General features: G+C 38.1%; 1 protein-coding gene across 4 annotated transcripts in view; it reads right to left on the bottom strand.

The window, feature by feature from the left end:
* UAP1 (UDP-N-acetylglucosamine pyrophosphorylase 1) overlaps nt 1-13,430 on the bottom strand; it is a 51,555-nt gene that overhangs the window by 25,247 nt on the left and 12,878 nt on the right. For all 4 annotated transcript variants that reach the window (XM_043962814.1, XM_043962818.1, XM_043962817.1 and 1 more), the window contains exons 3-4: nt 4,428-4,632; nt 2,350-2,525 (exon numbers count right to left, since the gene is read on the bottom strand). In XM_043962814.1, coding sequence (XP_043818749.1) covers nt 2,350-2,525; nt 4,428-4,632 — 381 coding nt within the window. The remainder of the gene's footprint in view (nt 1-2,349; nt 2,526-4,427; nt 4,633-13,430) is intronic.

The following is a 13,430-nucleotide window of genomic DNA, read 5'->3' as shown; positions in this document are numbered from 1 at the left end:
GACAAAACGAGGACCACAGATCTCAGGTATCACCCAATAAAATCATCCCCCTCACAACCTCTCTTACAGTTGGTGAGTGGTCTCATTCGAATATTTTTGGGGACAGGGAACTCCCAATCTAATTGAAAGGTAACCAATTCCACTGGCTGCTATGTTCCTTTCATGGTGCCCAAGTGGGCCCAGGACCCTTCTTCTGCCAGACATAATGTTTTCCTTAAGAGGTTTCATTAAAATAATTTCTTTTTTTTCTCCTTCTTGTGGGCTACATTTTATTCAACATCATATAATACATGTGAATTTTTGTATAAGTAAATAGAGAGAATTTTCTTAATATGAAAAGTGATCATCATACTTCAATCCATTCTGTGATCTGCTTCTGGAATAGGCAACACACTAGAGTGAAAAAGACCCTACATTTGGAATAAGACACTGTGGGTTCCAATCCCAGCTAAATTATCTATGACCTGCTTGACAATGAGCAATTACTTAAACTCTCTGGAATTTACACTGATTAACATTAAAATAATTTCTGTCTATGGCATCAGAATTTCATTAGGCCATGCTTTTCAGGCTCCATGGGCCTCTCCCCCTTCCAGAATCTCTGCTCATGTCATCATTCCAAGCTTTCTTCTCATCTTTATGAAATCTATTTTCTAAAAGTCTGAACCATAAGCTGAGGCCCAATATTCTCTTCCTTCCCTACTACAAACTCTAAGACAATGTGGTTATTCTGACCCCAAAGATCACTGTACTATTACTTCCTGGTCATCATGAAGCCCAGGAAAGCAGGCCAAGTTGTTTTTGCAACCTTTGAAGAAAAAACATCTGTATGACAAGTGAAGAATTAAATCTAAGCTTTCCACAGAATAAGACTTTCATCAGATTTCTGAACAGCCAATCACTCTATTTCCATCCTCTGTGGTAGTCTTATTATCTGTCTCAGGAAAGTAATATACATATCTTCTACTGATCCTCCCATAATAATCACTTTTTTTTCCTCTCTTAAATGATCTCTATCTAACCAGGCTTCCAACTTCTGATTAAGTTTCCAAATGGGTATAATATACATGCTTAACAATCTGAGCTGATTCACTCCTTCTATTATGTAAATATTATATTATTTTGAACAAGGTATATTTCAGATTTCCATATTCTGGTCATCAGTTCCATTCCAGCAAATCTTGATGATACTTAAGAGATCCTTTTTACCAACATGTGTTAAAAATTGAAGTTAGCCTTATTTTATTACTCATATTCTATGCAATGGTGACCTGAAGTATTCTTCCAGATCTCTTCCCTATTATTTTCCCCTAAGAATTACTGTGAACCATCTTCATTACTTTTGTGTGTGTGAACTACTATAATATACCTACAAGGTTCATGCTAGTTAGAAAGAACCATAGGAGACAATCTAGGCCAATTTAGCATAATTTTCTTCTAGAGCATCCCCAGGAAGTGACCATCCAGCTTGTGTTTGAACACCTCAATGAATAGGAACTTATCTCATAAGATAACCCATTCCACTTCTGAAACAACTTTAATCCTTGGGAATTTTTTTTCCCAATACATTGCTGAAATCTATTCCCTGCTGTCTTCCAGAGAGCCCAGGACCCGGCCTGAGTCTCAAAAAGAACCTTCACAGACATTTGCAGACTCTCTAATCTGGGCTTGTCCTAAGAGACATCTGGAAATAGTAAAGGTTTGAGGTCATAGGTCTGTGCATGGTACCAGTGGGAAGTAGAGGGGAAGTGGAGAGTCCAGGGGTTAAGTAATCTCTCCCAAGCAAGAACAGAAATGTCTTAAGAGGATTCATTCTCCCACTCCCAGTTCTATAACATCCATAACTTCATATATGATTTCTCACATCCATAAATCACTTAATATTTGATAAAATCACAAAGAAGCCCAGGGTCACACAGCTAGTAAGTGCCAAATGTCTGAGGCAGGATTTGAACTCAAGTCCTCCTGAATCCAGGGTCGGTATTTTATCCACTGTACCACCTAGCTGCCCCTGAGAGATATTTCAATAACAATGACTCCAATGATAATAAAGGAGTGATAGAAAGATTAGCTAATTGTGAGTTTTTGAGAATGAGAGTCTCTAAAACAAATTGCAAAACTATTGGGTGACTATGCAAACATCTTCATTTTACTAGGCAATTTATTTCTGGATTTTTAAAGAAATCACTCCTTTGAAGATCATTTCTAATGGTCATCTTTATTTAAGAAAGTATTACCAGAACCTGATTCATTTTTACCTTAGAGATTAATTAAGGCTCACTTAGTTTGAAGTTTAATTATTCAGATCATTAGTCCCTCTAATTACATCAGATAGTGATTGACACAGACCTGGAGCCATGGAAACTTTGCCCTTGTCTTCCAGAATAATTTTCCCATCAAACTGCATTGCAGGTAGCATTCCTTGCTGAAAAAATATTACGTTCTCTTTCTGTAAACCAAAGTACTTGTGCTTTGAGAAGAATTCCTTTGTAGATTCCATTGTCCTGCCACTGGTCATAATGTACCTGTTAAGGCAGAAGAAATGTCCAAAAATCATGACTATGAACTAGACAACCTGAAGACTGCCCCTGCATTCACCTACAGCTGAGTTTGGGCACTGCTAGACATCTCTGGTCTCCTTCTCTTTCTCCCTAGATAGTTCCTATTAGCTGCCCCACCCCACCCAACCCCCAAGCAGAGAATACTCAGAACATTCCTCAGTCAACCCAGTACTGAGACTCTCCTATGAAACTGAATCAAGATACATTTCTAAAACTCTTAGGGCACCCAAATTCTTCCAACTAACCTCAGCATACACTTTATGATTTGAAATGTATGCTAAGTCACTGCAAGACCTTCTATAGGAATGAAAGAGCAGAAGTAACATCTAGTGGAATGCTCAACTGCAGATATTTTGATAAAAATTCTGAAATGGAATTAGAAATATTCTCTTAATATTTCCACTGACTTTGCACATAAATAACGCTCTACCTTGATGGGCACAAGGGTTATCTATGGGAATGGCCCACTTGTTTTTATATACATATTATATATACACACATGTATCTGTGTGTGTCATATATATACACACACACACACACACACACACACACTCATACACACATGCATACATACATATATACATACACATACTCTGTTCTAGAAATTTAAATTATGATGAGTGAGCCATTTCATGTGATGGACACACATTAAAAGAGGAGAAAAATATTCAATCTAGACTGATAATTACCCTTACCATGGAGTATTAAGTATATGTCAGAGAATCCTAGGAGGAGTATTTCCAAGATAATACTGAAATAAATGACACACTCCAGGAAGTTTGGAAATGCAAATAAGGGCAGATGCAATTCAAAAACTCAAAGAGAAAAATATAGTTTCGGTTATATTAATGTGATTTTTAAAAGCATAAAGCAATAAAGAATCTCAGTTTTCCCTGTCCCAATAATATCAAAAAGGAGAAATGTTTTTTAAAAATCAGTAAACCTGGTGTTAAAGAAACCAAACTACTGTTAGTGTGAGGAAATTATTTCTTTATATTTACCATAACTGCCCTTCTTTTCTAAAGTGCCAGAAGAATACACCTATAAATGAAGGCAAAGTGCCTCCCTTTGATTTATGGGACAACAGATGTCAAACAGAAAAGACCAGTGTAAAAAGAATTAAGTTGAAAACATCCTATTTAAGCCCTTGTGGTAAATTCTCTAAGGTAAATAATCTTTTAGATTCATTAACCTAAAGCCCACTTTAATTTATCACATTTTATAAATCTAAATTTTCAGATATTATCTTTGCCTATCACAATGCAAACTCTTAGGGGAGTAATATAAACTTTCAGATTTAGAAGTTACATTTATTCAGTATAGCTGATCTCTACTCCATCCCTATTACTCTTATGACATAACAGACTTTCTTTCTTATTCCTCACTCTAGGTAGGGTGTTCAAAAAACACATACGCATTTCACTCTTTGAAGCCACAATGACTTGTGAAATATGTCTGGTGTGGGGCAGCTAGGTGGCACAGTGGATAGAGCACCAGCCCTGGATTCAGGAGGACCTGAGTTCAAATCCAACCTCAGACATTTGACATTTACTGGTTGTGTGGCAAGTCACTTAACCCCAATTGCCTCACCAAAAAAAAAAATATATATATATATATATATATACACATATATATATATATACACACATATACATATATACATATATACATATATACATATATACATATATATATATGTATATATATGGTGAACTATCTGAATACAGATGTTAATGTAAATGGTAAATAAGGTTACCACAATGCCCCTTCTCCTGGTAATATCAATCAAAATATCTGATTACTATATGCATTTTGAATATCACAAACCAATCTCTATAAGGAAATGGTAACCAAAGGCCTTTTTACCAAGGAATGATGCACTGGTTGCCATGATGCTTTTCAACTAACTGTTGTAGTTTTAAAATGCGCTCAGCTTGGATCTGGAAGAGAGTTTTATGTGATGGTAAACCCACATCATACATTCCTTTGGGATATGACACACCAAGTCTCGTGCCCTGACCACCAGCCAGGAGAAGAACTGCTACTTTGTTTTTGGAAATCTGAAGAAGACCTAGAAGAGAGGGGGGGAAATGGATTAATACTGACTAGTCACAAAGTTGTCTGGCTACACAACTGTTCCCATACCCAACACACATACACAGGTGACAATAGGGTCCCAGTTGCATGATTTCTAGCTTTAAGGTATGAATGACTAGGAATCAGCATGGAGTCATACTTACAAGCTTTTCTTAACTAAAGTCATTAAGCTAAAAGAGAAGCCATGCTTAAAGCACGACATACTTCCTATTTTCATTTATTTTCTCTCCCTCCCACCTCCCCATCACCACTGAGAAAGAAAAAGAAAATCCTTGTAACAAAAATGCACAATCAAGTAAAAAAAAAAATCCACACTCTGGCCTTTTCCAAAACTGGATGTTTCATTCTATATTTTGAGTTCATTGCTTTTGTTAGAAGGTGGGTAGCATTCTTCATCGCTGGTCCTCTGGAGTCATAGTTGGTCAATGCATTGATCAGAATTCTTAAGCCTTTCAAAATCATTTGTTTTGACAATATTGTTACAATTACATACTGTTCTCCTGGTTCTGCTCACTTCACTCTAAATTCATTCATACAATTCTTCCTCGCTTTCTTTGAAACCACCCTTTTCATCACTTTTTGAAGCACAAGACAAGCCATGCCAATGAACATTTAGTAAGTGCCTACTGTGTGCTAGGCATGATGCTAAGTGCTAGAGACATAGAGAAAGGTAAAAAACCAGTCCCTGTTCTTGAGGAGCTCACAGTCTAAATGGGGGAGAGATACCATGAAAACCACTATGTACAAATAAGAAATGTACAGGGAAAAGTAGGAAAATTTTGTGGGTTGGGCACTAAGATTAAGAATGCTTGGGATGTTCATACATCATATTTTGTATTGTCATTCCCCAATTCTTGGGCACCCTCTAACTTTCTAGTTCTTTGATTGTTCAAAAAGAACTGCTATAAATAATTTTATGTGCATAAATGGCCTTTTCCTCTTTCTTTGATCTCTCTGGTGTACAGACGTAGTAGTGATATAGCTGGGCAAAAGGGTATACCCAGTTTAATAACTTTGGGGGCATGGTTCCAAACTGCTTTCCAGAATGGATCAACCAATTAACACAATTAACAGCTCTACCAACAATGCATTAATGTGTCTAGTTTCCTGTAGCCTTTCCAACATTTGTCATCTTCCTTTTTTGGGTCAATTCTACCAAACTGATTTCTTCCCTTCAGGATTTTCTATCCATACTCTTTTTAGCAACTGGAGAATCATTCACTCAGTCAATAAACATTCATTAAGCACCTATTATGTTCCACGCATTGTGTGACCCTAGGGATACAACAAAAGGCAAAAAATACCCTGATCTCAAAGAGCTCAGAGTCTAATGAGGGAGAAAATAGGCAAACAAGCTATAGACAGGTTAAAATGTGGGGGATAATCAGCAGAGGGAAGTCACTAAAATGAAAGGGGATCTGGAAAGGTTTCCTGTAGAAAGTGAGCTTATAGCTGGGACTTGAAGGAAGCCAGGGAAGCCAGGAGATAGTGTTCCAGTACAAGGGGACGTCAGTGGAAGTGCTTGGTTTTAAGGAGGAGTGTTCTGTGCAAGGATCTGCAAGGAGGCCAGAGTCACTGGATCCCAGGCTATGATGGGGGGTTGTAAGGTATAAGAAAAATGGAAAGGTGGGGAGAAGGGAGGGACAGGCTTTGAGGGGCTCTGAATGCCAAAGCACTTTGTATTTGATCCTGGAAGTGATAGGGAGCCAGTGAAGTCTACTGAGTGCAAGCACCAGTGACCTATTCAGACCTGTGCTTTAGGAAAATCAGTCTGAGAGCTAAGGATAAGATGGAGTAATGAGGTGGATAAAACACCAGCCCTGGATTCAGAAGGACCTAAGTTCAAATCCAGCCTCAGACATTTGACACTTACTAGCTGTGTGTCCCTGGGCAAGTCATTGCCTCGCCCCCCCCCCCAAAAAAAAAAGATGAAATGGAGTAGGGAGAGTTTTAAAGCAATCAGGCCAACTGGCAGGCTACTACAGTGGTCCAGGTGTGAAGTGATGAAGACCTACACCAGCGTTATGGCAGTGTGAGAAGAGAGAAAGAGGAATATAAAAGAGATGCTACAAAGGTAAAATGGCAATAGGCTGGACATGATGAAAGGAGGGAGAAGGAGGAGTTAAGAGTGACACCAAGGGTGAGAATATGAGTGACTGTGAGGATGATGGTACTATCAACAGCCACAGAGAAATAAGAAGGAGGGAGGGTTTGGGAGGAAAGATGAACACAATTTGCATCATGTTATGTATATGATATCTATGGAACATTCAATTTGAGGTGCCAATGAGAAGCTGGAAATGCTAGACTGGAAGTTAGTAAAGGGTAGGGTTGGATGAGCAGAGCTGAGAATCATTAGCATAGAGACTATAATTGAATTCCTGGGAGACAAGATTACTGAGTGAAATAGGACAGAGGAAGAAGAAAAGAGGGTTCAGGTCAGAAGCCTGTGAGACACCCGCAATTAACTGGCATGACCTGGATAATGATCTAGCAAAGGAGACTGAGAAGCAGTCAGACAGCTAGAAAAAGAACCAGAAGAGAGTGGCATCACAAAAACCTAGAGAGAAGAGAATACTAAGGAAGAGAAGGTGATCAACAGTGTTAAGAGCTGCAAAGAGATCAAGAAGGATGAAGACTGAGAAAAGGTCATTTGATTTGGCAATTAAGAGATCATATTTTGAGGGAAGCTAGGTGGTGCAGTGGATAAAGTGCTGGCACTGGATTCAGGAGGACCTGAGTTCAAATTCGGTCTCAGACACTTGACACTTACTAGCTGTGTGACCCTGGACAAATCACTTAACCCAAATTGCCTCACCGAAAAGAAAAAGAAAAGAAAAGAAAGAAAAGATCATATTTTGAAGAAAGCAGTTTTGGTTGAATGATGAGGCTAGAAGCCAGAGTGTAGAGAGTTAAAAAGACAATGAGAGGTGTTAAGGGCTAAAATTCTTGCTAGTCTGTCTAAAATATCTAATGAGTGGTCGCCAATCAATTATAAGCTTCAGCAAGAGTTAGACTTTTAAGCATTTATTAAGGAGAATAAGAATTTGATAAAGAGAGAGAGAAAGGCCTAGATTCCTATCTATTAAAGGGAGAGCACATTTCTAGCTCCCTTCTCTGCCAGAGTCCAGAGGAAAGAGCCCCAGAGTCAGTGCCAGTCTCTTCCTTCCTCCTCCCACTAGTCTGCGTCACTTCCTCCCCGCCAAAGAAAAGACTCCTGGTCTTGCCCTCAAAGACCTTCGCTTCATGGGCAGAACTCTTCTACAGTAAGTATCCAGCAGGTGGCGTCATTCCAATCGTTACAGTCCCCCCTGTTGTTCCTCAAGAAACAAAATGTTTCCTTGACGGAACAGTAAAAACAATATAATAACTATTGCTAACTAATAATATGTGAACAACAATATAGAAAAGGAAGAGAGGAAAGTTTTGTCCAGAGGGGCGATTTATTTTTTTGTCCTCATGAACCGACGCTTTGACATTAGTCTTGCAAAGGGAGGGCCTCTGCAGAGAATACATGTTACAGATGGTGTATATTATAACAGAAAGAGAAAAAAAAACAACAAATCAAAACTGTTCATTTAAAGTCTCTGAAAGTCTTTTCTCAGATGTCCTCTAGGTGTAGTCGTGGAATGGAAGTCTTCAGGTGGCGTCATTCCAATCGTTACAGAGGAAAGGAAGTGGAGGCACCTATTTCCAATGACCTTTTCAAGTAGTTTAGCCACAAGAGGGAGGTGAGACATGGAATGATAAATACTGAGGATGGATGATTCAGGTGAGAGTTTGGGGTTTGTTTGAGAATGTGGAACAAGGGCATGTTTTTATAGGCAGTAGGGAAGCCATCAAAGATAAGTGAGATGGGATAACAGAGGCAGCAATCTGCTAGAGAAGACAGGATAGAATGGTTCACTTGTGCATCTAGAATCGTTTGCCCTGGCAAGAAGAGCCACCATATCATGTGACAGAGGTGAAGGTGGAAAGAATAGCAGAAACAATCTAGGAGATGGAAGCTTTTAGCAAATGTCCGCAAACTTTTCAGTGAAAAATGAGGCAAGATTCTCAGATGAGAGAAGGGAGAGAGAGGAGGTATGAAAGGTTTGTGAAGGGATGAAAAGCTTCAGAATGGTGGTAAATAGGTCAATTAGGGAGATGTAAAAAAATGCCTTGCTGTAGTGAGAGCCCAGTTGAAATTGTAACATGAATTTGTAGTAGATACAGTATACATGATTATATGATTTTTCTCCAGCTTCATTTGACAACAGAAAGTCAGAGTGTATGCAGTACATGTTGGGAATAATCCAGGGCTGAGGATTAGCAGGGCAGTATCAGGGATAGAAATGGTTCTTATTCTTATAAATTTGAATTAACTTCTTACTAATCTTGGAGATGAGATTTCTCCTATTTTGGAGAAACCTGAAGCAAAGACTTCCCCCCCCCAGTTAAGTGTTTCTCTTCTAATTATAGCTGTATTCGATTTGTTTCTGAAAAACCTTTTAAATTTCTAATAATGAAAAATGTCCATTTTACCTTCTGTGATCCTCTGTATCCTTCATTTAATCATGAACTTTTTCCTTATCCTTAATTTGGAAAGGTAATTTCTTCCTTGCTCCTCTACTTTATTTATTACGTGACTTTTTATATATGTCATCTATCCATTGGGAGTTTAATTTAGCATATGGTGTAAGGTGCTGATCTAAATCTAATTTCTGACAGACTGCTTTCCTACAGTTCTTTTACCTAATTGTTAAGTGTTCTTAATCTTGTCTCCTTTAAAATCCATCCTTGGTTCTAGAGGGACTTACTCTCCTCTTACTTAAATGTAATTTAGTTTGGGGACTGTGAAAAGCTTCTTTTTGCCTCAGGCTGTAGCTATCTTTTCCCCTTTCTTCTCCAGGAAGAAATCTTACTTCTCCAGCTTTGTCTCTCAGAGAGAAGTCCTGTCCCTCTCCAGAATTTCCCTAGCTTTCTCAAGTGATGTGAGAAACCAAACGTTATACCTACCAATAAAAGCCTACACAATCTAAATTCCTCAGTCGTAGAAGAAATGTTCCTTTAAACAGATATGTTCCTTTAAACATTGACTTTTTCCTCACAGAAAAGAAACACTTCCTTCCTAACCTTAAAAAAAAAAGTCAAATATTGGCTTTTTGGTTTACTTGAAAAGCCAGCTGAGATTTAAGCTTGAAAAATCCCCAATTAACTTAGTAACTAAAAAAGGATTTTGAAAACAAAACCAACCTACAAACCATAACAGGAAATTAAAGAAGATTTAAAATGTTTCCTCATCCTGAGGAGCTTTGCTTGCTGAAGCCAAAACAAACAAACAAACAAAGCAACCAGCAAGATCCTGAACAAAATAAAAAACAAAAAGGAAAAACTTGTATTTCTAGTGTAAGGCTATCCTGCACTTTATTCAATCAAGCTGTTCCTATGAGATACAAACAATAGGGATGAATAGACGTGGAGCCTTATGGTCCCCAATATGTACTCTAAATGGTCATGCTATGCTAAAAGACACTATCTGCTGCCAACTATGGCTCCCTAATTTTTTTTAATCTAGATCTGTGATTTCATTAGTGGAGAGTCTCCCTATCTCAGATTGGCTGCCTCTTCTGAGAAGCCCAATTCTTGGGGCATTCTGGTATTCCTTGCTAGATCACTCTTACTTCTACTCTCAGTCTAAGCCAATTATCCGTCAGGTTCCCTTATCACTGAGAAAACAAGATCTAGAGCATCTCCATGGGTCTTAAAAAAAAAAAAGGTGCATTTCCCATCTAGAAGCAATTGAGGTAATTCTTAGTGAGATCTGGCTGGCAGGAATATAGCTCCTTTAATAAATCCTATTAGAATATTTTTACAGGTCTATTCTCCCTGGGATCTAGATGCACTTCAACTTATGCTGAAAATGATCTCCTTATAGTTACCCAAAATGTGACTCTGGCTCCTTTAGTTTACATAAATCTCCTTGAGTTATCCTTCCTCCTGTGTCATAATCAACTTTCCTGAGCTGTTCCTGCTTTTCAGCCCTTCATGATTCTTCAAGATCTCTTCAAAAGTTGTTTAATAAATTGAATACTTACTATGATCCATGCACCACAAAGTTCTCTAACTAATGTCTGGGTTTTCGGAGCCACTATCCTTCTACAGCACAGTCACCAATCACCACCACCTCTTACTCTTCCTACCTCAGGTCCCCACAGGTACCACCCTAAGGCATGACCAATACCATAATGGTATCAGAAAACCAGTATCTTCTAGCAAGAAGCCTTTTTATAAACCTGAAAGTGCTATAAGTATAAACTGCTATGGTTTCTTAGAATTAAAAAATCGAGAGATACAATGTTGTCTTTTTCTTTCACTCCTATCAATTTTCTCACTCATCAAGAAAGGCCAAATACTATGGTCTCAATCTTAGTAGGAAACACCAAACTAAGGTAGGATACTCCCAGTGTGGGGACATACATATCTCTCCACTTATGAGCCACCATCACAGGCAATCCAGCAGCTGGGCATTTTTCCTGAAAACTTCTATGGCAAACAGTGCTAAGAGTAGTTCTAATGATGATCCCAAGGTCAAATACTTCCTGAATAACTTCCTGCTCAGACTATATTTCCTCAAACACACACAGACTTGGACATTAGTTTGAAAACTAGTGCCAGTAGTGTACTGAGATAGCTGGAGGCTTTTAATTTTATTTCTCAGCAACCTGAGATGAGGAAGTTGGGATCAAAAGCTATCCAACCAGAAAAGGAAAGAATTAAATCCAAAAGAGAAACTAGGAGGAGGTATCTAAGATTTGGGGGGGGGGTTATTTTATAGTTGAAAGTATTTCCTATATAAATATTTTCTCAGTATCTTAAGTCTCTTCTCTCATGTGAAATATTCACTCTCCCTAGTCTGCTAATTACATTTCATGTTTTCAGTCTCATAAGGGGAGTTTCAGGCTCCTTTTCTGAATAACATGTTCCATATCAAACTTGATTGTTTGAGTTAATGAATACAAAAAAAGACCTCAAACATAGAGAAAACTGTTGGTCATTAGTAATGAATAATTTTCTAATTTGGGGATTAGCAGCAGTCATGCAACCTTGCAGGTGTACCTTACCCCCTCTCAAAAAAAAAAAATTACTGCTCTTAACACATCTGCCTGAGACCCGGTCATGGTCAGGAATGTAACTCTCAGTATAATCATGCAGAAGAAACATTATGATACTGTTAAGAAGTCCTTGCCCATGAGTATAATCCTTCAGGGGAAAAAATACACATTTAATGAAATAGAGGTTGTTTAAGTATCTCTGATGAAAAGGCCACACCTGAATAGAAAACCTTATATTCAAACACAAGACTCAAGAGAAACACACTAAGGTAAACATGAAAGAGTAATCATAAGGGACTCAACAGAGTTAAGCTAACATTCCTATATAGGAAGATAATACATGTCACTCCTAAGAATTTTATCACTATTAGGGCAGTTAGAAGGAATGTACATAGACAGAACACAGGTGTAAATTGATGATACTGGGAGGCTCTCAAAAGAGATGAAGAGGTGAGAAAGAGGGAGGCACTGAGAGAAGGGTAAAGGAAGAGGTAGAATGGAGTAAATTGTCTCTCATAAAAGAGGCACCCAAGGAAGTGCTTTAATAGTGGTGGGGGAAATGAGGTGAGGGGGTGGTGGCAGGTAATGCTTGAACCTCACTCTCATCAGAATTGGTTCAAAGAGAGAATAATATACAGACACCTTTGGTTGTATATAGAACTCTATCTTACTTCACAGAGAAATAGGAGGAGATAAAAAGATATGGGGGGAGGGGCAATAATAACAGGGAGGGCAGATTAAGGGAAGCAGTGATCAGAAAGAAAACAGACTTTTGAGGAGGGTCAGCATAAAAAGAGAGAAAGAGAAACAAGAAAATTGGATGGAGGTAAGTACAAAGTTAATAATCATAATTGTGAATGTGAATGGCATGAGCTCACCCATAAAACAGAAGTGGATAGCAGAATAGATTAGAAACTAGAATCCAACAATATATTGTGAACAAAGAGACACATCTGAAACAGAAAGACATACAGAGTTCAAACAAGGGGATGGAGCAGAATCTATTATGCTTCAGCTAAAGTTAAAAAAAAAAAAAAAGGAAGGGGTAGCAAACATTATCCTAGACAAAGCAAAAGCAAAGAGACCTAACTGAAAGAGATAATCAGGGAAACTACATTTTGCTAAAGGGTACAAAAAACAATGAAATTATATTCAAAAATTTTACAGTAAGTTTCCTCTGAAAGGCCTCATTTCCCAAGTAAATAGGGAACTGAGACAAATTTATAAAAATAAGAGCCATTCTCCATTTGATAAATGTTCAAGGGATATAAACAGTCATTTTTCTGAAGAAGAAATCAAAGTTATCTACGATCATGAAAAAATGTTCTAAATCTGGCCTCAGACACTTACTTACTAGCTGTATGATCCTGGTCAAGTGACAACCCAGTTTCCCTCAGAGTCCTCATCTATAAAATGAGCTGGAGAAATAAATGGAAAACCACTCCAGTATCTTTACCAAGAAAACCCCAAATGAGGTCACAAAGGGTTGGACATGACTGAAATAACTATTGATTAGAGAAAGGCAAATTAAAACAACTCTGAGGTGTCACCTCCACCTATCAGAAATGACTAATTCTGGAGGGGTTGGGGAAAACAGGCACATTAATGAATTGTTGCTATAATAGTGAACTGGTCTAACCATTCTGGAGAATAATCTGGAACTTTGCCCAAAGGATTA

The sequence above is a fragment of the Dromiciops gliroides genome, chromosome 4 (assembly GCF_019393635.1).
Source record: "Dromiciops gliroides isolate mDroGli1 chromosome 4, mDroGli1.pri, whole genome shotgun sequence".
Classification (NCBI taxonomy): Eukaryota; Metazoa; Chordata; class Mammalia; order Microbiotheria; family Microbiotheriidae; genus Dromiciops; species Dromiciops gliroides.
The sequence above is the reverse complement of the archived record's forward strand: the minus strand, read 5'-3'. Positions and strand labels throughout refer to the sequence as shown.